At 35.0% G+C, this 26884-nt stretch overlaps 1 protein-coding gene across 5 annotated transcripts in view; it reads left to right on the top strand.

Moving 5' to 3' along the window:
• Positions 1 to 26884, top strand: part of SCAF8 (SR-related CTD associated factor 8) — a 152332-nt gene that overhangs the window by 35406 nt on the left and 90042 nt on the right. For 2 of the 5 annotated variants that reach the window (XM_071435027.1, XM_071435017.1), the window contains exons 8-20: positions 775 to 854; positions 1263 to 1380; positions 4144 to 4275; positions 4401 to 4513; positions 5000 to 5193; positions 7378 to 7478; positions 9097 to 9210; positions 9847 to 10003; positions 11153 to 11283; positions 12254 to 12398; positions 12914 to 12994; positions 13583 to 13804; positions 14433 to 16152. In XM_071435027.1, coding sequence (XP_071291128.1) covers positions 775 to 854; positions 1263 to 1380; positions 4144 to 4275; positions 4401 to 4513; positions 5000 to 5193; positions 7378 to 7478; positions 9097 to 9210; positions 9847 to 10003; positions 11153 to 11283; positions 12254 to 12398; positions 12914 to 12994; positions 13583 to 13804; positions 14433 to 16138 — 3294 coding nt within the window. In that variant the 3' untranslated portion in view covers positions 16139 to 16152. Of the gene's footprint in view, positions 1 to 774; positions 855 to 1262; positions 1381 to 4143; positions 4276 to 4400; positions 4514 to 4999; positions 5194 to 7377; positions 7479 to 9096; positions 9211 to 9846; positions 10004 to 11152; positions 11284 to 12253; positions 12399 to 12913; positions 12995 to 13582; positions 13805 to 14432; positions 16827 to 26884 lie in introns of those variants that run through there. The other 3 variants (XM_071435036.1, XM_071435008.1, XM_071435047.1) reach the window with 3 other exon arrangements.

The raw sequence follows: 26884 nt of genomic DNA, 5'->3' as shown, positions 1-26884 counted from the left end.
AAGTCAATCTCACTGATAAATAACATCTGTTGTATTTCTTTATGCTTGTTCCTTAGTTTTTCTCTTCAAGAAAGTAAGGTGCTGTTAAAGTACTTCTGAACTTTTTAAAATTAATAGACAAACTTTTTTACTTAAGCAGAACTCCAGTGTAGACATCTTCACAGATAACACAGGAAGTTTATCCAAGTTTTTCTCCTTGTCAGATACCTTTCTTTTTATCCATTAGAAGGATTATTCCTCTTACATGATAACTGCTTGCTTTGATTTTTTTTTGCAGAGTATTGAGAAGTTCTTTTCAAGGAGCAGTATATTTGAAGGAATTCAGGTTGTCTAAATGACACATGTGTGTGAAAATACAGTAATTCTTTGTGAAGTAATCAAGCTGTAGGTCTTCTCTTGATATGAGCAGAGCAGTTTGATGATTACCAAAGGATTGAATAGTTGGCCTCTTCGTAGTAATTTCTTCTAATTAAAGGTACCATTACAAAAAATTAATCTTTATTTAAGTTTTACTCCAAAATAGTTCTTAGTTACTGTGGAAAAGAACATGTGGTTGTACTTGTTGCAGCAGAGCTCAGGAAAACTGGGCCAAAATTTGATGCAGTCAAGAGTTTGGTAACAATAATAGTATGCCACTTAATTTTCTATTCAGGATATTTGCCAAACTTTTTTTTTTTTAAGTTGAGAAATGAGAGCATCTTCCTAATGAAGAGGAAATATGCATAAAGGGACATATAAGGAAGGTTTAGTAATGCTTATTTTGTTTTCTCCTAGAAGCTGATGGACAGGTTTGACTTTGGGGAAGAATCTGAACAAAATGAAGAGCCTAAAAAGGAAACTCCCTCTTCCCAATTGTAAGACCAAGCTATGTTTCTTATGGAAAAGGCTAAAATTTGCCTGATGCTAGTTGAAAATTAGGATTAAGTAAGGAAAATACTTATTTCAGAGCATAAGTACACTAAAACAGTAGGAAGAGAAAAGACAGTTTTCTGAATTAACATACACATTTTACTGTAAGTCTGTGTTCCAGAATACTTTTTTACTTTAGGATAAACATAGTATGTTCTTTGTTTTTTATAGTTATATTTATACAGTTGATGGAATAGTGATGATATTAGAAGGTGGAACTAACTCCATTGTCCTCATTATTTTACATTTTAGTTAAACTTGAAACCCAGTTGTGAAGACCTATTTACTAACTGTTTAAACAAACAGAAAAACTGTAGGCTTTTTTTTTTTTAATTTAAGTTATTTCATTTTAGGCCATTAGTACCAGAATCTGTGAACAACTCACTTTTTCACCAACTAGCTGAACAGCTACAGCAGCAAAATTTAGAACATCTCAGACAACAGCTTCTGGAGCAGCAGCAGCCTCAAAAGGTAAGAACTCCATCTTGTGGCTATTGTAGTAATTTATGTTCTCCTCTGATTAAAAAAAGCATATTCCAGGACAAAAAAAATTGTGTTGTTACTGACAGTTTTCATATAATTAAAGTCTATTGCTAGCTGACCATGTAACAGAAACTTGCCGAGTAAGTGGGGTAAGTGGAAAAAAGTGCTTAAAGCAGAAAAAACACACAACCAAATGTGTGGGGAGTACAATTTTTTTCTCTTAGGAAAGAGTACTCATTAGGTGAGTTAGACATGACTCTGCTTTGGCTGTTCAGCTCTTTACATGGGGAAAAAATGCTTTCCCGTGCTTGCAGAAGGAATAAGATGAGCAATAAAGTGATTATGCTCCTGTCTCTGAGGGGAGGACAGATTAGAGACTGTGGGTAGCTTTAATTTCCCCGGGTTTTATGTCTTGACTAATAATTGATGAAATAATTCTGTTGAAGAATCTGAGCTAAAGTATAGTCAAGTATTTCCTGAAAAATTATTCATTAAGAACTGGTGCTTGAGATGACCCGAGTTTCCTCTTAACTACATGAATTGTGTCCTCTCTACGCTGACATAACTTATTTCTGCTGAGTTAGTCCTCCGTACTTAAATGTTCTTTTTCCCTCCTGATCCCATTTAAAAAAAAACAAAAGAGCAAACCAAAACAGACAGAAGTATTTTGTCTTGATCCTGGCCAGGTATGAAGTGGACTTCCTGTGGAGTATTTGGATATAGTTTGACAGGAAAATAGAAATCTCAGATTGAAAGAAAAGACAAAGGATCACAAACTTAACAAACATCTGTTGGAGACTTTAGTTCAAGCTGTGGAAAGGCCAAGTCATAGAACCATTGAGTAGTCAGGGTGAGAAGGGACCTTAAGATCATCAAGTCCCGCTGTCAACCAGCATGGCCACTGTAACCCCTGAACCACTAAACCACATCACCCAGCCCAGATCCAGGTACCTCTTAAACTCCACCAGGGATGGTGACCCCCCACCTCCCTGAACAATCTATTCCACAGCCTGAGCCAAGGGGTTCAGCTTTCAATCAAGAATACCATTTAAGCTTTGAATTTCTGACTTTATTGATTTAATTTTTACTAAATACTGTTTCTTTACTGCTTTATTTTACTGATTTATTTTCATTTCTCATTTAAGTGTAGTAAATGGAAAAGAATATACAGTATAGCTACAGACTAAATGGTTTTGGGTCTTGGTGGATATCTGGCTATTTCTGTTTCTAAACACTAAAAACGCTGTAAAAGAATAAAGTGAGGAATGATCTGTTTGAGGAGCTTTTGATATGTCATATCAAAAAGTATCTGTCTAATTTGAAAAGAAAAATATTGAATGCCTACCTTGTTGTAAAATCAGCAAAATAAAAGTTTACAATATATTTATGGGTAGAATGTTTACTTGACTCTCCCCTTACGCTTTAATTTTCTATTACAAGACCTGATGAATTTTCCCTTCAGATCCAGTCTTCTTGTCTAGTCAGTATGGAGAGAAAGGATTTTTTTTTCACTTTGATAACAGCTAAAAGATACAAACTGCTGCTGAAACTACTTTGTAGTAACTGCAGTATGTTATGGGTAATATTTTCTTGATTTCCATGTGTAAGTTTCATTGAGAAAGATGAACGGGAAAGAGAAGGAAAGATAAAGCACAAAACAAAATTATTAGGCATCTGATGAGTAGCAGAGGGAAAGGGAGGAGAGGACAGAAGATAAAAACAGAAGGAGCAACAAGAATTGTAGGCATTGATACCAAGAAACAGATGGTTGAAGAATAATTAAATATAAGGAAAATGAGACAAAACATTCTGTCAGAAGGCAAATAAATTAACTGAATTATTGTAGAATATTTTTTTACAAACTTGTTATAAGATGTTGAAAACATATAAAGATAAAACTGTTACTACTAGTCATTCTGCTAACTTCCTGTCATTCTCTGGGCAGATAGAACATGTAGGATTTGTTTAATTAAAAATTAAAATATAGTGAGGATCACTGAAATGTTTACCTGCAGTAATGGATTATAAATTTTAAATTGCTTATCAAAATTGTTCTCATATGATTTCTGAATATTTTAATTTCATTTGTTCTAGTTCTTGAATTATTTGTACCTTAGAGATATTTTTTCCAAACTTGTACTTTCAGGCAATGCACAGGCTGTTTTAGCTTTTTCTCTAGCAAATCATCAACACTTTGAGTATTCCACATTCATTAATTTTGGTGTTTTTTCAGAACTGCTTATTTTGTTAGATCTCTTGAAATTGCCATGTTGACACAAATGGCACAGCTTCCTCTCTTATTTTTTAGTAATTGCTTGTCTGAAATCATTCACTGTAAAAAAGTTCTATCTAGTGTAAAATGTTTAACTAGTTCAATTGGTATTGCAAATATTTTTATTATGTTAGTATCAACATTTATTAATGCATATGCATGGGGGACAAGTGGGTGTCTTTCAGGGTCACTGTACATATGGCTACGTTTGTCCTGTGAATTTCTGTTTTGAAGCAGTAAATATTGTACTCTGTGTGTACTGTAGTTTTGTTATTTAGCAAATAGATACTAATCTTTTGTAATCAGAAACATTAATTATTTCAAAGTTTTGTGTTGAAGGATGATAGCATAAAAAGGAATAGAATGGATTGATATCCAGTTCAGCTTTCATATTAATGAGAAATGGGAATATTATTTTCATGTAGTATTGCATTTGTAATTGCAAGGGGCTTTATGGTAAATTATTAACTGTTATTTAGGCAAGTCCTGAGGAGAATCAAGAAGGAAATTTTGGTTCAGAGCACTCTGCGTCACCATCACAAGGAAGTAGTCAACAGCAGTTTTTAGAAGTAGAAGCAAATGTAGATGATTCCATGGATATTCAACAACAGGTAAAATTTTTTAAAATTTTATTACAGAAATTGAAAAGAAAACATAAACTAATTTGATTCCAAGTCATATGTATTGTGAGTAAATTTATTAAGTGTTACTGAACATCTTTTATGTCTGATCTCAGGACATGGATATAGATGAAGGTCAAGATATTGCTGAAGAAGAGATTTTTGAACAAGAAGAAAAGAAATCAGCTGTTCGTTCAAGATCAAGAACTCGTTCAAGATCTCGTTCAAGGTTTTGTAATTACCTTGCATTAAGTAAAGGAAGTTTTTCTGAAAAAAAGTTGCAATTTGTGATTGTCAGTCTTAATTCTGTATTTTCCAAAATTATCATAAGCAGCTTTTGGCAAAGAAAAGATATGTTCATTAAATAATTGTGTATTAGATGCAAACTTTTGGTATTACAGTTCATTTGCTATGTGTGTGATTTAACTGAAATTTTTAAGACCGATTCAGGTTACAGAAGTAGCTAATACTAGCCAGCTGGACAGGCTTTCAGTGCCAGAGAATTAGGTACTGTAGATACAGAACATTTTGAATGTGTTTTGTTTTAAGGTGTATATTCTGTTCCTCATCCAAACGGCATTAAATTTATTTCCTGAAGTAGTTTTAGTGAATATAATGGAAATATCTGTGTAGTGCCTAAAGTTTATAGTTAAAAGATGACTAAATCAGAGTATTTTTTTTTTAACTCAGCATACTAAAATTAAGTATTTTGTAGGTCACCAAGAAAACGAAGGTCTAGATCGCGGTCTGGTTCTCGTAAGCGGAAACACAGAAAACGTTCACGTTCAAGATCAAGAGAAAGGAAGAGAAAGTCATCTCGGTCGTACTCCAGTGAAAGAAGGGCTCGGGAAAGGGAAAAGGAACGTCAGAAAAAGGGATTGCCTCCTATACGCTCAAAAACACTAAGTGGTATGTAGTACCTGTGTAGTGCTTTAATAATGTAGGATTAAATGGAAAAAAGGCTTTGTTTTCCAGAACAAGATTTATCTTGACTATTTATATATGTATAAGTTTAATATCTGATGTTTCTTGCAGCTTAGGTACATAATGTCATCTTAGACAAGAACAAGTGTAATACTCTTCTACTGATGTTTTTAGTCACATTTGCACCACTGATTATGCTTCTAAACAGAGAGCAGCAAGGGCTGTCTCTAAGTTACAATCTTTTCTCTTTAATGCTGTCTTTAACTTGGGGTTTGAATGTGTCCAGCAGTTGGTCTGAAAATTGTTAAAATGTTAAAGTGTGTGGTGCACACTTCAAACACTTTGATGGAAATCTTAGAGGCCCGGGTTTTAAAACATTTACATTGTTTTTTAAATAGATTTTCAGATGAATGTAGCACCAAAGCAGGTAGAATTTGCTAGTGTAAGACAGACCATAATGGTGGTATCTTAAGAAAGTATTCAAAAATCAAGTGGATTTCAGCCTCTGCAGAGTGCTGCTGTGTACTGCTTTCATTTCCACAGAGAATTTACATACTAAAAAAAAGGAAGGTAGTAAGGAAAAAAATAACTTCCTCCACCCAGTTGCTTAAAGGGAATGTATTTTGAGAATTTAATTTTGTTCAGATAGGTTGTAAACTGCTTCTGATATAGTTTTTCATTTATCTTGTGTATTCGAATGATATAGTTTATCTGACAAGAAAGCAGCTCACAACTCATTTTTGTAAAGGAAAGAATGTTCTGTTCTCTTCACATTAATATTTTATATCATCGCAAGGTGACTTTAAACTTGGGACTATATTGCACTTTAGATGCGCTTTTTTCCCTCTTCTTCTCTGGTTTTTCACATGAAAAGAGACAAATTGATTTTATGGTATAGATTTCTCCTAGAAGTCTACAAGGCAGGGAGCTATAATCAGAATGGCTGGGAGCTGAGAGACAGAGATGTTAAGTAACCTAACAAACAGCAGCAGCATTTGAGGTCCTGTGAAATTTAAAGGAGACGTTAAGTAGGCTAAGTGAAGTGTGGAAACTTTGGGGGGAGGTAAGTGATTAAATAAATAAGTAATTCACCTGACAAGTGTTCTACTTCTTGAAATTTGTTCAGTGACAGCCACTATTACTTGCTGAGATCCAAAGAATTGTTTCCTAGAGTTTAACACCATGAGGTACAAAAGGGATATCTACAAGCATGTGAGGAACAAGTTTTGTCCAAGAGAAATCTTACAGCTGGTCATTCTCAGCACTGTAGAGTACTAATGTCAGTTGAAAATGTCAGTTGACAGAATGCACAGCTCTGGTTTCCATTTTGGTGCACCAGGATTGGTACAGAAAGGAGATGTGATGTATCAAGCTAATGATGAAGAATGAATGTTTCCTTGGTAAAGGATAGGGCAGACCAAGAAATCCAAGTTGCACATACAGATTGGGCAGTATTTAGAAGACAGAGGAATTGGAACCATGTATATATGGGAGAAGGAAGTCTTAGCTCATGTCAGTGAGTGTTTGTGTTTGGCGAGGAGGATGGGGGGGCATTTGGAAGGCAGGGATTCTGGGCTTGTGATGGAATTGAAAGAATCAGAAGTGTCATGCATGTCTTCAGCCTGATCTGCCTCAGATAAATTTCTTTTCAGGTTTTTGCCCATAGTAAATTAATGGTATTGTTGCTATTTTCAGGTGAAAATGCAGCACATAATACTGCTGTATTAAGTTTCTGTAATACACTTTTAACCAGCTAGAACTTAGTCTTACTTTGTTAAAATTGACATGAATCCTAAAGGCATGGGTTTTTTAATGGAAAGTAGAAGAGAAGTGTTTTGGTTTTTTTTCCAGAAGTAATTTATAATTCAGTTTGCCCTAGCTGCTAATCTACAGAATTTTACAGTTTTATTTCTATGAAAACAACTATTTTGTTTAAAAGAAAATGAAACAAGAAGAATAAATGCTTGTGGTGAATACGTTTGGTGTTGTTTAACCCTTTATCATTTTTGTTAATGTACTTAATCTCTATATAGCAAATAATAGATTTACCATTCTTGGGCTTTTAGCAGTGATTCCTGGGTAGTTTTAAAACCTTTTACGTTCATGCTATAGAGTAGTTAATAAGCTAATATTCAGTATTTTGACTGATGTGAATGTGTCTCTTGACAGTTTGCAGTACTACTCTTTGGGTAGGTCAAGTAGACAAGAAGGCTACACAGCAAGATTTAACAAACTTGTTTGAAGAATTTGGACAAATAGAGTCAATTAATGTAAGTAAGCATGTTGCTATGCTTTTTCAGAAATATTAGACTAGAAACTTAAGCATGCCTATGTCTCTGAATTCTTTACAGCTGCTTAAACTTGTATTTAGGAGACTTTTCTATCACAGTTAAAAATGCTGGCCATGATATTTGCCACCTGGTTTTGATCTACTCTGTTTTGAAGCACTAAAGACAGTACACTTCAAGGTAAAAAGGCTCTTCCTAAGCTCAAGCACTTTATGCAGTTTTTAAACCAGGGTTTAACCAAAAAGTTATGGTTGTTCTGGTTTAGTGATGTGTCATGGAGCAGGTATCATTTTCCTTGGCCTAAGGATACCTACAGATGTATATCCACATTGTTCTTGGTTACTTTCTAAACAGAGGATTCCTTAAGTTGAATCCTTCTTGATAAAACATTTAGAAGAAAAGAAATTGTACTGTAAACAAACATTTATTCTAAAATGTGACAATTAAAAAGATGCTTATAATTTGGACATACAATTCTCATTACTTAGAGTAATTTAGACTCAGGTGTTTAGAGTAGTACATCAGTTGCCTATAATTCAGCTTCAAAAGGAAGTATTTTTCTCCTAAAGCAGCACATCTGCATGAGAGAAATCTGGGTTTTCCTCTTGTTTCAGCAGTTTTAAAATGCTTCTTGTGCAATTTCATTCATTTCAGATGAAATTTTTACTGTTTTTTTATCATGTTAATATATTCAAATATGTAATTTATAAGGAATAGTTTTTGGGACTTTACAGAATCTTCTAAAAAGTTTCACAAGTGAAAAAGCCAGCCCCATAGCCAGACATTTAAACCTCATTTTGATTTGCAGGGGCTATCAATTAAGGAAAGTAATGTAACAACTAGACATGTCCCAGTGCCTGTTATATTTCAAAAGCAAACCATATTGTAGATAGTTCATCCTACGCATTCCACAAAGCTTAAGTAGCTAGAATAACAATGTATATCTTAATGCAGTTCTTAGAAAATATGTTTACAGTCTGTCATCTTACATGTTTGTTATGTTACTATGTGTATTTAAACAGTGTAAAAGCACACCAAGATTTTGACTAAAACAGATGTAAGCGATTGTCATATGTGACAATTTAGCTAGCATAAGCTTGCAAAGGTTACATGGTATGTCATACAATAAATAAACATGCTATACATACATAAATACAGTAAAACATTAGAAAAAAATCACATTCAGGAGTGAGGAGTCTACCCTTTTAAAATGCAATATACTTTTAATCACTATTTTGCTTATCTGTGAGAGGTTATTGCTCAGCTCACAGAGAATCTGGAGCTTGAGGTAGCAACCTTTGCTTTTCTGATGTTGTCATAATGTAGCTCCCAGTCTGCTCCTTGTTCAAATTTTTCATGTCATTTATAACACTCATTCTTCAGCTTGCTGCTGCCTCTTGAAAATGTTGTAACTGAAGCAGCCTGCCAGTATCACTCTTAAGTTTTCGCCATGCCCAAACTTGTTAATATGGCCAATTAAGGTAACAGTTGCTTACAGTGTAAGCCTTTCTTTCTATAGTATTAGTATACAATTAGTGTTGTTACATAATCTGAAGTACTGATTTTCCTACTTTTTAAAACCACTGCTGTTTTTCCATAGATGATTCCCCCAAGAGGATGTGCTTATGTCTGTATGGTACATAGACAAGATGCATATCGTGCTCTTCAGAAACTTAGTTCTGGGTCATATAAAATTGGATCTAAAATTATTAAGGTAATGTGATTTTAATCTTAAGGATGCTGTCCATTTTAAACACAGTAAAATTCTACTATGATGGTTTGTCTTTTAGCAGCTGTTCACCCAAATGTACAATGTGGAGAAGAAGAATGAAGCAGTGAGGTGTAACCTGCTTTTTCTCTGTGTAAAATGCATCTTTTAACAGGCAATATGAAGGGTAGAAAAATTACTTGATCTTTAGGAAACACCTGGACCATAGTTTATGTACATACAACCTAAGTCCTCTACCTGACAATTTGGGTCACTTAATATTAAATTTTATACTAGTCTTAGAGATAAGTATTTTGTTAAATGTTATAGGGATTTCTTCTACCTGCTTGATACTTTAGAGTGAGTCCTTGAAATGCTGTATTTTTAATTTCCCCATATATATGTTAGGATTAATGTAGAACAAATTTAAGCTTTCTGATGTAATTCACCATACATGTACCTGTTGTAGAGGCCAAGTAAACTTCTTGCAGGTTCATTTAAGATCCAAACATTGTTAAAACTTTTAATTAGTAGACGCTGAGGATTTATGTGCAGTGACAGAAACTTGAAGGAAATAATCTGAAATATTCTGTTCCCAGGTTATATGATTTACCAGACTGTCTGATTGGGTTTTATTTTCAGATTGCTTGGGCTTTGAATAAAGGTGTGAAAACAGAATACAAGCAATTCTGGGATGTGGATCTGGGAGTTTCCTATATTCCGTGGGAGAAAGTGAAATTGGATGATTTGGAGGGCTTTGCTGAAGGTGGCATGATTGATCAGGAAACAGTAAATACAGGTACAAACATTAATAATTCTGATAGACAGTGTGTTTATTTTGGTAATTACAAATTCTCAGAAAAAATTTTTTTTAGGAAATATATAGTCTTTTTTCATTTGCTTAGATTTTTCTAGCTCTTTGTTTACAATATAAATGGCACTGAAATAATGAAATCTAGATTTTATTTTTAGATTAATCAACTAATTTTAGATTTAGTTGATTGTCATGACAATGAAGAACTGGTGACAGAAGATAATTAGTTTAGGCAAGTTAATAAAGGTTAGCATATTTTAAGAGGTTTGAATTTCTTGTGCACTGGTATGTGAAATATCAATTTGTGTAGAAATTGTTATCTGCTTGTGATTAGGAAAGTCTTGTATTCTGGTAAAGAATTAAGTTGAAATTAGAACTTGTCCTGATAGGCACAGGTTAGCAGAACCTTATGGTATTTTTTCCATAAAGTCAGAGAGACAGGAAAACAAGTCGTGTTAGCCCTTAATCTGAAACCCAAGTGAATAGTTTGTTAAGTTTATGAAAGATTTATTTGTATTGTAATTTCTTGAAACAGATTATACTGAAATAAACAGTAGATTAAGACTTTCACAATAGTGACAGTGATTCTTTGGGTCAAAATACAATCTTGCTTTGAGTGAAAATTGAGTATAAATGACAAAAATTAAAACATGTAACATTACCGAAATACCTTCACTATGTTACACTTAAAGTACAAAATTCTTGGAGAAATGACAGATGGAAGAAATGGAGGTTGTGGTGAGGTTTGTTTAACATCAGGATTCTTTCTCATTGTACAGTTGCCAAGTGGTAACATACATATATTGGCTACAGGAGTTTTTAGAAAACAGGAGCATACTCTATATTGCAAATTGTTAACAGAATGATTGGTAAAAAAAGTTGGCAAGTTTTGAAAAATCAGTTTGTATACAGGCAAAATTAAACATCATTGCAGGTGGATAAAGATGTTTTTCTCTTTAAAATAAAGAGAAATAATAAATAATTGCACTTGTTCTTTTCAAAAATAAGTTTGAGGGCTATTTGTAATGAATCTATGTACATACTAGATTCAAATTTATTGTTTAAGAAGGAAGACATCTAAACAAAAATAATACATTAATTATTTTTTTATAATAAAATACATCATTTTTAAAGAGTGGGAAACAGCCAGAAGCTCAGAAGCTGCTAAAGAAAATACTCAAACGACGCAGAGTGCTACAGTGGATAAGAGTACCGTTATTACAACACAGACAGAAGCTTACACACAGCCAGTCACTATGCTGCAGGTTGGTATTGTCTGAGTTTGCAAAAGCCCCACAGAACTGGTGGGCAGACTTCTTATTCAATACAGGTAAACTTTAATGCTGAGTTTAAGTGGTAAAATATTTTTGATTTAAGTCCTGCATCCATTAGTGTTCAACTCTGAAATATTTTAGAATTGTTGCCATCCATAATGTTTAGTTTCATGCAGTTGCTTAATAAATTTTGTACTTATGTTATTAGTGTTTTATCTTTCTAAATGTGTATAGACATTTCCAGTTGTTAAACTGACATAAAATTATATGAATGGTAATATATTTGCATTTACTTGAATTGAATTTTGGGCTTTTTCCTCTCTGCAAAATCTGTCTTCAGTCTTCCTATCTGAGCTGTCTCCTAATGTACACTGTGATCAGTATATGTTTAAATATACATGTATATATTACATTTATACTGCTTCTAATTACATCTTTGTAAATATAATGCACTGAAACACAATGCATAGCTCAAACAGAAATTCAAGAAATAATAATTTTCATGATTTCATCAGGATTATTAGCCTTATAATTATGCACACTAAACTTAATTTTCCAGTACTGTTCTAAAATACCTAAGTTTTTCTAGACACTAGAATCACTGTTTTCAAAGTGCCCCCAAATTGCTACACTATTTATATTTTTCTTCCTTTTCTCTCTCTGCATTTCTGCATTCACCCCTCTGTGATACATTTTTATTCTTGAATAGACATAGTGTTAGACTGTATTTTTGGCTGTGTAAGAATGAAGTAAAGATAAAATAGGATTCTTCCAGTGTCCTTGTTTGTTCATAGTGTACCATTTCAGAATGCAATCTAATTCTTCAGTGTTTGAAATATATACAAAGCCTTTGGAACATTTAGTGCTTGATGTCAATTGCAGTTAGATCAGTTTATCCCTTTTAATGTCCTTGAATACTGTTAAATATTGAAGCTGCTTGTTTTTCTTTCCATGAAAAAAGATTCCAGTAGCTCCAGCTGTGCCTGCTGTTAGCTTGGTTCCACCTGCGTTTCCTGTCACAATGTCTGTCCCTCCTCCTGGTTATAGCCCAATTCCTCCTCCACCCTTCTTGAGAGCAAGTTTCAACCCTTCACAGCCACCTCCAGGTAAGTCAGTAAAAATGAAATGCAGTGTGTAATGAGCATAGGCAGTTAGTGTGCCTCTGTGTACATCAAAATTTTCTGTCAGCTACTGGTCACTGTCTGAGTGAGTTGGCCTTTGACTCCTAAATTATATACTAGATTAAAATTACTTTTATCTAACTTGGTATTATTTTTACCAATATATTCTGTTGAGAATAAGAATCACAGCTTTCTACCTTTTTGAAAAATTAGAATTTAAAAGTACTTAAAATCAATCTCCTTTCTTTTGAAAAGTTTGAAACTCTTGATTTTCTTCTTTGGATGCTACTGGTAGATATCACTTAAAGATGCACCTGCAGATCATCCGTAGTGAAGATGGGGTTGCTTTTGAAAACAATAACCATGTTGCCTCTTCATATTAATATGTTGTTTGCCAGTGTACAGTGGCACAACTTTTTGGGATAAATAATGTAGGCAGTCTTTTACTGCAAAAGTTTATTTGCTTTTCATGTAATCATTTGTCATTATTTTCCATATAGGTTATATGCCTCCTCCAGTTCCACCTGTTGTCCCACCACCTGTTGTCCCACCACCTGTTGTCCCACCAGTTGTTCCAACACGTAAGTTTGATTGCTCTAACAATTGTTTGTGTGTGATGAAAAGTTTACTTGTTTATATACTCCTTGTTATTTAATCAAAAGCAAGTTAATTCTGTGTAATGGGAAATAGCTGCACAGAAGTTGTTTAACTGTTTTAAGCAGGCATTGAAAAAAGACTTACAGAGCTTATAATGAAGACTGAAAAATTATACCTAACATGGAGTTAAGTTGCAAATTGTTAATTATTTGTATGCATTGTTCAATATTTGGACCTTTCTAACACATGTAGCTATTACTGGAATTATTTGGTCTTAGTCACTGAATAATATATAATAATTTATTTTAATTTACCATTCTAACTGTATTCATTTAACATTTAAAGATATGTTAGAGCACTGATTGCTTAGGTTTGCCTGGAGCTCATGATCTCTAGGAAAAAACCCTAAATATTACATTGCTGATTGAGGATAAGAAATTTATTATCAAAAAATGTACCAGTGAGGGTAATTAATTTCACTTCTTCTGATTTATCAGCCTGACTTCTACCAAACTAAATGTGAAGGTTTCACTATATGATTACAGTGATACACTTCTGTTATATCTCTACAGCTTTAGTACAGCCTCCATTACCAATTGCACAAGAGACGATGAAGGATGTTCCTTTTACTGGCCTTGTTCTACCAGTTGGCACAGTTACTAGCAATCTAGCTACTCCAACATTATCTGCTGGAAGTGTTTTTAATCCCCTGCCAATCAACAAACCAGAATCAGATGACAAAGGACCACATCTTACAGACCTTCAGATTTCTTCCAGTGAAAACAATAGATCTGGTAAGAAATGTTTTCATTATATGATATGATCCTGTACAGGAAGCATCATAGTCAGAGATTTTTGCAAATCATAGTCCATTGACCTAGTAACTACAGAATAGGAAGTTTTGTGTTGGGTAGGGTATCATTCTGAATTTAATTTGGGGAAGTGGTGAGAACCATCTTTGTCATCATCTGATCAATGACTTCTAGCAGCTTATGCTTAAGTATGTTTTTCTCATAGTCTCAAGAAGTAAAGCTGAATCTGGGAACTCATCAGAAAACTTCTTAGAAATGCAGTTTGATTACACAAGTAGCAATGGAAAGGAGCAGGAGAGTGTAGGATAGTATAACATCTATAGAACTTCATCAAAGATTTTAATAGTTTATTGCATAAATTGGGTGATGGCTTTGGGGTTTGTTAATTTTAGCTACTATACAGTCTTTACTATGTAGAGACATTAATTTCTGTGGCATAATGTCTATGTATCACCAATGTGTTTGAAATAATATATATTACCTATAGAAACTAGGACACACCTTGTCAGCAGTATCATCACTGCATGCATTACCTGAACATGGATTAAATCGCATTTTGTGTTAACACTGATATTTTTTGTTAATTGTTTTTCTTGTCACTGCATTTCAGTGCAAAGTGATGTCTCGAGTACCTCTGGACTTGTTGGAGGAGTGCAGCCACCCAGTGTCTCAAGCAATTCTGGGCTTACTGGAGAAGGGCCACCATCCACTGTCTCAAGTAGCTCTGGGCTTCCAGGGGGAATACAGCCACCCAGTGTTTCAAGCAGCTCTGGACTTGTAGGAGGAGTGCAACCACCAACTGTTTCCAGCAATTCTGGTCTTGCAGGAGGAATGCAGCTACCTGCTGTCTCCAGTAGCTCTTCTCTTGCTGGCGGGATTCAGCCAACTAACGCCTCAAGTAGCTCTGGACTTATGGCTGGAGTGCCACCACCAAATGTCTCAAGTAACTCAGGGCTTCTAGCTGGAGTTCATCCACCTGGTGTCTCAAGCAGCCCTGGCCTTCTGACAGGAATGCAGCCACCCAGTGTGTCCAGCAGCTCAGGAGTTCTGGCAGGAGTACAGCCACCGAGCGTTTCAAGCAACTCTGGGCTTCTCATAATGCCACCACCCAATGTTTCAACTAGTTCTGGACTTATGGGAGTGCCACCACCAAATATTTCAAGTAATTCTGGACTTCTGGCAATGCAGCATCCAGCTGCAGTTCCAAACATGCCTCATTTAAATATCAGTAATCAAAGAATGCCAGGAATGCCTCTTATAGATATCCGTCCAGGCCTAATGCCCCATTCGCCTGGACCAAGGTTTCCTTTAATGCAGCCAGGAATGCCACCACAGCGTGCTATTCCTCCTCCCGCAATCCTTGATCCATCTCTTCATCCACCACCACCACCTCGAGGTCCTTTTCCTCCAGGAGATATTTTTAATCAAACAGAAAGACCTTTTGGAACACCAGGAAGACAAAATATCGATAACATTTCTAATCCAGAGAAAAGGCTACCACTTGGAGGTGATAACATTCAACAGGAGGGGGACAGAGATTATCGCTTTCCTCCGGTGGAAAACCGAGATAATCTTAACAGACCATCTCCAGTGGATGTCAGAGATTCTGTTGGACGACCACCAGTTGATCCAAGAGAGGGTATAGGAAGGCCTCCAGTAGATGGAAGAGAACACTTTGCTAGACCACATATAGACATGAGAGAAAGTTTTGGAAGACCAGGTATAGATAACCTTGGCAGAAGAGAGCATTTTGGTTTCAATTCAGACAAGCACTGGGGACAGAGAGGAGATTATGATGAAAGAGAGCACCATGCCTTCCCTATTTATGGTGGCCCTAAAGGCTTCCATGAAGACAGAGAGAGGTTTCGGCATGTAAACTATAGGTTTGATAGTAGAAGTGGTCCCAGTTGGAATAGAGGATTTGAACAAGATGCTCACAGAGATTTTGATGACCGCAGAAGACCCTGGGAAAGACAGAGGGATAGGGATGACAGAGATTTTAATTTCTGCAGAGAAATTAATGGAAACAGGTTTGGAAGAGACAGAATGTCAAACAACTGGATCCCGCCTCCACATCCAAGGGTTTTTGAATATTTTGATGGGGCCACTTCTCAACGCAAAGCTGATAATATGCCCCAGGTTAATGGTGAAAATACAGAGACAGAAAGTCAGCCACCAACTGCACAGGTGCAGGATGATCCAGAACTTTATGAAAAACTGACATCTTCTGTCGAGATAAACAAAGAGAAGAGTGACACAGAAGCTGATATAGAGAGTGAACCAGTGGTAGAAAGCACAGAAACTGAGGGGACATAATCATCACTCAGTAGGTAAAAGATACCTTTTGTAAAGTTGTCATCTCTCTGTAATAGATAAATGGCTGACTGGACCGTAGCAGTTCACTTTTGTCTGCCAGAATTAAGTTAATCTGATGTTCATGTTCATCTTTCACTTAAATAACTGTACAACTGACTTGTATAGAACACTGTTCTTAATTTGAACATGGTAGGTAAACGTTTTTTGCTTTTGAGTTTTTTTTAAATTTTATTTTATTTCTTTGGTAAAGCATAAACTTGCCCCCAATTGCTTTTAATTTCACAATGATAAATTAACAGCTTGTCAAACAAAGACTTCCTATGGAAGAAAATGGAATTTTTAGATACTACCCTTAGTTTGGCTATCAAAATTGTTACACTTGAAAACAGGTGCTGGTGTATCTTGTCCGTGTTTTTAGGCTGCTGCAGAATTTTAAAGTATAGATAAAGCTGTGATATTTTATGTTCCTACAATTCGGCAGAAAAAAAAATGGCCCATGTTACTTAAGGAGCATAACACAGAGATTAAAAGTGATTTTGTAAAATCTACACTATAGTCTCTGTTTTCTCTAAAGTAAGTGTTTGTGATTTGTTCCTCGTACTGCAGTGGGTTTAAAAAATGAAAAAGTACATTTTAATGTTGGGTGCATTTTGTTTTTAGATGCCAATAAAGCATATTTGTTTGATAACAGTGTTTTAGGTATTGTATTTTTTTTAAAAACCTGCAAGCTCTAAAAACTTGGAATCAGCTCTGATATATGCTTAGCCAGTTGTTGCAAAAGGTTTATATTACTTTTGTGAAACCAGTGCAACAGTTACATGTGGAAGAAGCATATGGTTTTTACATCAAAGATCATGCAGTCATATTAGTTTATGTAAATAACATGTATGTAAATATCTGTGTAAACTGTTTGTAGATACCATTTTTTCTGTGTGTGCCTGTGTATGTGCAAGCACTCACAGAATACTGTAGGCACTTCAATAAAATTGAAATGAAACTAGGTTGTGAAAATTTGCTTTTCACCTTCTTTAGGTAGTAAGATAAAACTTATTTCACTGCAGTGCTGTCAAGCTTCTATTTATCTGCTCATCCCCATTGTTACAATGTTCTTACTGCTTCTAGAAGGTGGAATATATATACTGTAAGAATATGCAGTATTATTCCAGCTTACTTTTTAAAATGCAGATATGCATGAAGCCAAAGCTTAAATGAGTATTTGCAATTTTTATTTTGTAATATATTTGGTGTTCTGGATAGATAGTGTTAGTGTTTGAGTACTCTGTGGTTAATTGATTTTAATGACTCAAAGCTCAGAAATGTTGCATTAAAAGTAAGCTGATGTTGGTCTAAAAACCCTACATGTTTTACAGAAATAAGAGTTGGGGGGTTGTGTTTTGATGGAATAACATTGAAGTTGAACCTCTTTTTAAATTGTTGAGATGAATTGGCTGCTTAGGTAAATTAGTAGTGCTATTCTCTCCTCTTTCATCTGCTTTGCTACTTGTGTATCCTTTCAATTGAAAAGGTTAAGCTGTAGGATGATGTCAGATTTTCAGTTTGTTCCATTCAAGTGCATTTCACCAACTTGTTTCAAAATAAGTTTTGTTAAAATTCTGTGTCTGAAAGCACCCTTTCACTCAGTTTTAAGAAAGTTGTTTTCCTCTTGCATAATAAGGTAATAAGGGTAGATTCTCTTACATGAATGCCCGTTTGGTAAAAGAAAAGTTTTTAGCTCAAATTAGACTTTTGATCTTTAACATTAAAGCATTAGCATGCAAGTTTTATTTCCCCTTCTGCTTCCCTCAAAGGGGTGAAAGTATGAAAACATCACATGAGTGTAAAGCATTAGCATGCCTTTGAACCTAGAAGCAAGTTACTTGTGTGTGTAGTCCTCTTCCTCTGGATGGTGGGGTATTTTTCATGCTGTGTCATGGTTCAACTTTTCAGTTCCAGGGACTTCTATTCTGGATAGTAAACAGCTTAATGAAGGTAGCCCTTGGAAAGAGTGGACTTGAATGAATTATTATCTATTGTGCAAGTAGTAGTCATTAGGTATGCATTAAATAACCACTGCTTTGTAATGGACCTTGCTGATGTGTTTATTACCAGAACGTGTCTTGGGAGTTGAGATGAAGAATGTTGGAGGTAAATGTATTGTCATGGGCAGTCTCTGGCTCAAAGAGCTCGACCAGTGCTGCTGCACCAGCTACTCGTAGTGTTCTGGTCAGGCAGATTTGATTCTGTGGAAGCCCAAAAGCACAAAATAGCTCTAAGGATATTTTATGAACTTAAGGGGTTTTATTTCATTTTAATATATTAAGTTTGAAAAGGCTTCAGTCATAGGCCACAGAAAAAAATACTCAAAATCAAACACATATTGGCAGTAGCTTTACTTTTTAAACATTTTGTTAAAAACCTGAAAACTAGAAGTTCATCTGTTGTTCTTCTAAACTGGGACTGGCAGCGTGCCAAGTTGTTCATAGTATGAAGATTTAGGTAAATTGCCAGGTGACAGTTGTTAAACAATTTGGTTGGTAGTGTTATAGAACAATGCATTTAATGAATCTATTATCTTTGTTAATATCTTTCAAACATGAATAAATTGGCTACTGTACATATGTGTTACACTATCAGTTTCTAAACGCTGTTTTTTTGTAGAATAAAAGTTTGTTGTACAGTCTTCAGTTGCATTATGTTTACAGCTAGAACTGTTCTATTTCTTATTTAAATATTGTAGCATGCAGATATGTATTACCAAAATATAGCCATATTTAGAAACTTGAAGGGACTTTATATAAGCGAAACTCTGGTTTCTTTATCTTGCCAGTAGGAAGTTTTAAATGTTTCAGAGCTGGAGTGAAGACTTTCCTTTTTTATCATAGATTAAGCCATCATAAGCCAATGTGTGCACTGAAAGGAACTGTCCTGACACCCAGAGCAAATCTTTGATGTGATGCATGGGAGTGACTTTTAATTTTTGCTTTTGCAAAGGAGAGAGATTGGGACAGAAAGAAGATGGGGCCCAGGCATTGGGGTAGCAGTTCTGGCTTACGCCGGTTTAAAGCTTGCTGTAGTGATGAAAGGTTGTGGGTTCTAGCAACTGAAGAAGCTGATGTATGATTCACATAAGTAACAGATACATTGAAAAATATTTCAGGTAGCTTTGTAGGCAACACATTGTATTTAGGCATTCACATTTACTTGAAAACCATATGCATCCATAAGATGTTTGATGTATTTACCTTTTTAAACAGGCTGTGGTTCTTTCACTGTAGTGCATTTGAGTAGAGCAGTATATCCATAAAGGTGAAATGTAGCCTTGTTTGCTATAAGGACATGATTTCTTTGCTGAAACCTTTTCCTGTGAAGTACTGGTATGCTCTCTTTGTATGTGTGGTACTTCCTTTTGTTACAGACTCAGGGGAATATATTCAGTTAGATTCCTTTGCTTCAGGAGAACTCTATAACATACCTAGAGCCACTTAAGTGATTTAAATGGCTTTATGAAGTTAAGGAACTTTTAGCCTGAGTAAGTCAAGATGGGAGTACTGTAATCAAACCTGTAGTGAGGCATGCAGGCATTCCTTAAGCACAGTTGGAAAATGATAAAATAAACTTACATATAGAAGGTGTTTATAAGATAAGCCAATTTATTACAGAAGTCTCTGAATACACAATTTGAGCAGTTTTGACCATGTGCAAAGATATTTTCTGCTGGTCAAACTGAAAGTACTCCTTTGACTTTTTTCCCTAACTCACATCTTTGGGTAATTTGGTTTGAAACTGATAAAAATGGATCCTAAATTTCATTCTCTGTCTTTTCAGTAATGGTGACTTTTTGTTGCTTGATAATAGGAGAACTGAACAGTCAGAATGATCGAATGGTTTGGGTTGAAAGGGACCTTAAAGATCATCTAGTTCGAACTCCCATGCCATGGGCAGGGACACTAGACCAGGCTGTTTGAAACAGCTTGTCCTTGACCAACTTGTCCTTGACCATTTCCAGGGATGGGGCATCCATAACTTCTCTGGGCAACCTGTTCTAGTGCCTCACCACTCTCACAGTGAAGAATTTCTATCTAATATAAGTCTGCTGTACATCAGTTTAAAGCCATTGCCCCTTGTTCTTTGCTCTTGTAAAAGGTCATACTCCAGCTTTATAATTTTAAAACCTATTCAGAATATCAGGAGTCATCAAGAGTAACTGGAAAAAATTTTTGTTATTCACTCATGTTATTAAAGAACCTTTCCCTTTTTTGTTGTTGTTGATTCAGGTAATTAAAGTATCTTCCTTTCCCTGTTGTGACATCTACTGCTGATTCTTTTGAATTTTGCAGTAGTCAGATTTTTCTTTCAACTTCCTTTCCACAAGTAGGCATTCACTGTGATGCCATTTACTGGTGTAGATGAGAGATTGTTTTAAAAGACATAAAGGCGGGATGTTATTTTTTTTAATTTGAAGCTGTTTATTTGAATAAGAATGGCAAAAGTATCTTTCCTTAATTGTAACTAGTCTTACATTTTTCCTTGAAGGGCTGTCACAGTGATGTTAACTTATTTGGTACAAGTTCTTTGGGTGCACAATAAACATAATTCAATTAGTGTATGTACTTGATATTTCATAGTCAAGAAAAGCCAAGTAGAACTACTAAAAAGAAAATTCATGACATCTCTTTGAGTAATAACTCACATATAGGATCTGAAAAGTCATTCTTGTCAGTGATGAGAGTTTCTTAATAGGGTTTTTCTTGAAGTTGGTAAGCTGTAAAATTATATTTCCCGTTATTCTTTTATTCCTATCTTGCAAGAACTTGATGAAAAAGGGTTTGTCTCATTGAATTCCTACTCTTAATATCTTTTAGATGGTCTGCTACCAAAGGTTAGAGGAGGCAATTCTAGCAGTCTAAGCACTCTTACAAATGAAGAGGATCTTAAGATATATTATACAGTTGCAGATGAATGTGTTTTCTCTCTCCAAGAGTTTAAAGTGCACATTTCAGCACTTGCATACTAACAGTGATATTAGTTGTATCACTGGTTTACTAATCTTATTCTGTACTCTGTCATTTTTCTTTTAAAGCTAAGTCACTAGTGCTAATTTTAAATTTTCTTATCTAATGAAATGATACTAAAGCCCTCAGACAAAGGACTATTTTGTGCTTTGCAAAAAACAGTATGGTCAGAGAGCAGTGTAACTTGTAAATAGGCTAGTTGAAATATTTTTAATGTTTTAATGCTACAAAATTCCTCTTGAATGATTTTCTGTAAGCATATCTGTCTCATAATGGATATGTGTTCACATTAGTGTGTGTTAAGGTTTCTGTTGAAATGCAGAAGAAAAAATTCTTTAAAGCAGATGACTTGATATGTTTCTCAAACACTTCACAGGTAACTTCACAGCCATATCGATTTGCATACCAGAACATTACAATTGTGTGCAAGCCAGTGCAAGAAACCCTTACCAGATGAATAGGTGAAGAGTGTTAAATGGATCTAGAATTGTTAACTCAGATGTAGGTCAGTAGGATTCATCTAAGCCATAGTTGCAGGGACTTCGGATCTGAATGTCACTTCCACACTAAATGGAGATCATATTGTAAGCAAAGTAGCTTTTTCTTGACTACAGCAGGAATTAAGTAGAAATAAAGTGTATTCAGTGTATAAAGTTTTTTCGAAAAATGCATTCACCTTTATCTAGCCAATGAAAGCTCTGTCACTGCCACCTCAGCTGATCAAGGGAAAAAATATTTTGGATTTATGCTGTTTCTGAGGTAATCACATCTCATTCAGCAATGCAGTGAAATGCAGTTTTAAGTGTGCCTTAAGTTTGTCCTTTTGAAAAGGACACCTATTTCAAGCTTCAGACAAAAATGTAGAGAAAATCAATAAATTTTTTGTCTGTAGAATTTGAAATGTAATTTTGGGTTCAGTGATTTTCTTCCAGAAAATCTTTGTCATTTCATTTGTGCAAATACATAAATAGTAAGTGTACACTCAACTTTAAAAATGTTTACTGAAAGTTGTGCTAGTTTGTCCAGTTCATTTTCATTTTTTTCCACATGCTTGCATTACATTATTTTGTCAAGTGGTTCTATCACAGAATTCCTCTTACAGTAAGTTAGAAATACCTTTGAATCATGTCATTCAGTTGCATAACTGAGATGTTAAAATCTAGGACAACCATAAGTCTTTGTCTTGAATGTCACGGATCTTTAGTGCAGTATGACTACCAACGCAGGTAATTCACTGTTGAGGACCCTAGTAGTAAAGCTGTCTGTGATTAAAAGTAAAATAGAGACAGCAAATTAAAATGCTTGCTGATTGTTTTGGGATTTTGCTATTTATTAAAAGCAAAATAATGGCATCTCTCAAATTCCATGTTGATTAGAAAACACTGTATTAAAACTATGAACTTGGAGGGCTGAAATTCTCTGAATTGATAAAATGAGTGAGGCACCCATTATTTTTGTTAGAATGTAAAACTTTGAAGTGATTAGGATAAAATGTTATTTTTACAAAATATTGAAATGTAATTTTTAAGTTTTGTGTGCATACTGCTGGTAGTTTCTGTCTGTACACTTCACACGTGCTTTGTTCCTGTAATCCTTATTTCATGATCAGAAGCACTGTGGAAAACAGGAAAGTGGAATGAAGTATCATATTGTAGCAGTCACTGAAAATACTGTACAGAGTGGATCTGTATGTAAACCACTGGACAGATAATGGTTTTTCAGCAGCAATAGCTTGTTAGCCCAATTTGAAATGAGAAAAAATACAGTTAGAAAGCATGAATAAACCTTTTTATTTTTTTTAGATTCAGTAGAAATTACTGTGTGCATTCTGATTAAATATTTACTAATTAACAAGCAAGCAAGCATCCAAAGATTTTAAGTACTTCTGAGCATTTTTCTTAGTATTGCTCATACCTCAATTAAAAATGAACACCTCCTCACCCTGTCCAAACCACAAAAGACCCCCCCCCGCCCCCCCAAAACTCAGGTAGGTGTAAATATTTGTAAGCTTACAAGGTTCTTGGAGGTACATCTTGACACTGATGTTAATATACCTGTTTGGGTATCTTTAAATAGTAAATACTTTAGAGCCCAGCCAAAAGCATGAAGAAGAACTATATCACTTGCAGGGCATGTGCTAAACTTAAGTTTTGATGTAAAATCCAAGATTATTTTATTCCTTGTTTGTGTTATCCTAGTCCAAATGCTGCCCTTGTTCAGGGTTCCACTCTGAATGCTGATTAGAGGATGTTCTGATTAATGCCTGTGTCACCTGTTCAATAAGTAATACATTCTATGGATTGCATCACTGTGATACAGACACTAGTGAGAAGTTGGGAGTGATGCTGTTTAAGGCAAAGCTATCACAGAAAAAAAAGGGGAAGATTACCAAATTGTGTGAATCACCAATCTCAAACATTGCTATTGAGGAATGTCTGCTTAGTAGAGATAATTACTGATTACTTGTAATTACCTCAGTAGCCATAAGGGTGCATTTCACAATAGTATCTCAGTTTGACAAGTGCTGGCTGCAGCATTTCTTGCATTCTGCTACCTGCAGAAAACATTTTCTTGATTAAAGTTGTTACATTCTTTCATTTTATTGGTAGAGAATTTAAAATAATGCTGCTTTAGTCTAAACCAGTATGTGTTATACAGCCTCACTTGTTTACCAGTGGGACATGGCTGTTTAATTAGGTCCAGGATTTCAAACTCTCTTGGGTCTGTTTCTTTTTCAGGGGCCTTTAGAAGAGCAGGTCATAGAAGATTATATGGTTCTAATTTCTTTGATTTTTCTACCTTTTAACACAGAGGCTTCTAGGGGATAACTTTTTTTCCCTTTCAGATTCTCTTTCCTGTGCAAGTATTTATGAGCAGGCAACCCTAGTAAAGATTTTATTGGGATTCTAAGAGTATGATGAAATAGAATGTATAAAATATTTGAAAAAAATTGCAAGCACTATACTTGTCTAGTTCTGTGCTAGGAAATTCATAGAGTTCATAGAGAAAGAAAGCAAGCAAATTAAAGCTACTTAAATGCATTGGTCTTATCTTCTGGCTCTCCCAAAACAATTGTACTTTCTTAGTAGATCTTTTCACTGTAGCACGTAGAGCATCCCTTTAATACATGGTCACTGTTCTTTGTTCAAAATCCATTATGTCCTCCAGCTTTCTTTTCTTCATCTGCATACTGCTTTTTTTGAAAGCTTATGTTTTATTTAAATAGGTTTTTTTCCTCAAAGGATTTTTAAAAATGAATGCACTAGGTTAATAAAGTTTTCTTATTTCATTTTAGAATGTGTTGCTTAACTCTCAATAAATTTCCTTCTCCATGAAAAGTTCTTATATTTCTGTATTAATCAGAATAGAAGTAATGAATGACATGTAAAAAAAAAAAAAGAGAGAAATAAAAATTTTATTCAAAATTACATATATTTGTCATGATAGTCTGGTTCTATCATGTTCAAGAATTTAACTAAAATGGCATTTTTCACACATCCTAGCAGATTATCCTGTCTCTAATATGCAACTTGAAAAATTGTGCACAAGCTAGAGCAGCCTCAGGAGCTATCCCATGCAACTTGTACATAGTAGTGAATACCAAAGTCGTGGTTTTTCCTTTTCCATCCCTCTCCTTGTCCCTAGATATTCTAATTATTCTTACTCAAAGTGAAGAAATTTAAGCAACCAACAGATTGGCTACAAAAGCTATGAAGAATTTCACTTTTCCAGCTTGGAGAATTAATTTGTTCTAAATGTCTCTCATCTTGATTTATTAAAGTAGACAAACATAAGTCCAAAAGGAACAAATTGTGAAAGCAATTCTGTACATATTTCTAGCATTTTTAGGGTTAAAAAGCCTGCTAAAGAACTGGAAAGATTGTAATTAATGGGCTGTTTTACTTAAAAATTACATTTTCTTAGTGGCCCTTCTCAAGAAATTTCATTATTCTTTTGTCTCACTTTTTTTCCCAAAACTGGGTCCTATTAAGCATCCTAGAATGCAGCTTTAAAATTACACATCTTGTCTTACAGTAACACTCTAACATTGACTTGAGCTACATACCCCAAAATACACAACACATTTAATTTATTATTGTGGAACTATCAGTGCATGTTTATATATCCATCTTACAGAAGCTTATGGAAAGCTTAGCTGGAGAATTTGCAGTCTACACTGTGGAAGGAAACACAGACTTCAGTATTCACTCTTCCTTTTGCCATGCATGCTACACTTAAATTCTTCCTACAGCTGACACAGATTTGTTTTGACTTCCATCTTTGTCGTGTCAAAGGAGTCAGTGTTAGACATGGGAGTGTTCACATACAGATTTAACTGCACATCATCTCTGAAAATGAGTTGAATATTTAAAAATCTAAATATTTAGTTGGTATTCTTAATCTAGCTTGCTATGAAACATTTGGTTGGTTACACCAGATTTTTTACACTATTTGGTGTCTTATTTATTTAAAGTAAAGCAAAACAGTATTGTTGAATATATAAGAAAGGTTCAGTCTTGTTGGTGGTTGATCTTGCTATGAGAGAATACCAGGTTCCCAGTCTTATAGTATAGAAAATGATGTGCTGGTGAACTGCAAAAGGCAAAACCTTAAGTACCCTGATACTTGGCTAGAAAAATACCAACCACAACCTTTCATCTCAGTCTGTGAGGTAGCACAGGGAGTGCAAATATGTCCAGGCAAACTGCTGTGTTTTGCCAGGTGCACAGGCTTGAGAGTGGAATATTATTGAGCCATACAGACACAAGGCTCCTGCTCATCCAGGGATTGCCTTTTCTACCTGAGCCACAACAGTGGTATTACTACAGCAGTCTTTTTATACTGAACTTTGTCACATGTTTAGTATTTATAAGTAGGAGAAGTATTTAAAGTTAGTATGTTTTTCAAGATAATAATTACTGCCAAATCAGGTTTGTGAACCAGGGGCTCTACTTGAAGGGAACCCAGTTACAAGCAAGAAAGATGATAAAATCACTGTGGGTGCTTGTTTGGATTGTTCTGGAGCAGAATTGTATCTGAAGATACTATAGGCAGGTGGTTCCTACTTCAAGGTCTCATTTTCTGGGAAAAAGCCAAAAGTTAATTCTGAAACTTTTTGTGGTTCTGACTTTCCAAAATACTCTCAGTAGGCTGATACCTCAAACACACCTTACATCTGCATGTGTTTTCCCATTCCTCATGTAATCTTGACCATGCTAAGTAGCAGCCAGCACAAACGTGCTACATCTCATTATCATCACTGTTCCTAACAAGGATGTTCTTGGGTCTCTTTCTATGCCCTTTTGAATCTTTCAGATGCCATTGTTAGCCATTTCTAAAGACATTGAAATAGGAAATTTAGTGTTTTTCTTTAGGAACAGAACCTCTAGTGGAGTGATGCAATACTTCCCCAATTTCTATTTTCACCCTGATTTCTTTGGCAAAAGCACTTCACAGTGAGCACGTCAAAGCTGCTTATTATATTATGGTTTCCAGTGCCTTCAGTCTGAAAGTGAAGTTTTGATGGATTTTGAAGGAACATTTTCTATGTACTCTTACTATTCCTCTATATTTTTCCTGCCTACATGGAGCAGTGGTGTCTAGCCAGCCACTGCAGCCTATTTCCTCACCTTCTTAAGAGAGGAAGTCCAATGTGTCCCCAAAACAGGCTGACACTTTCTTCAAAGGGCATTTTGTCAAGCTGTGTGCAGCAAGAGGAGCATGCAAAAAGAGT

Source organism: Agelaius tricolor, unplaced genomic scaffold (assembly GCF_023055355.1).
Source record: "Agelaius tricolor isolate 1412-34295 unplaced genomic scaffold, bAgeTri1.0.p SCAF_1, whole genome shotgun sequence".
NCBI lineage: Eukaryota > Metazoa > Chordata > Aves > Passeriformes > Icteridae > Agelaius > Agelaius tricolor.
Note: the sequence above shows the minus strand (reverse complement) of the source record. Positions and strands in the feature narration are given on the sequence as shown.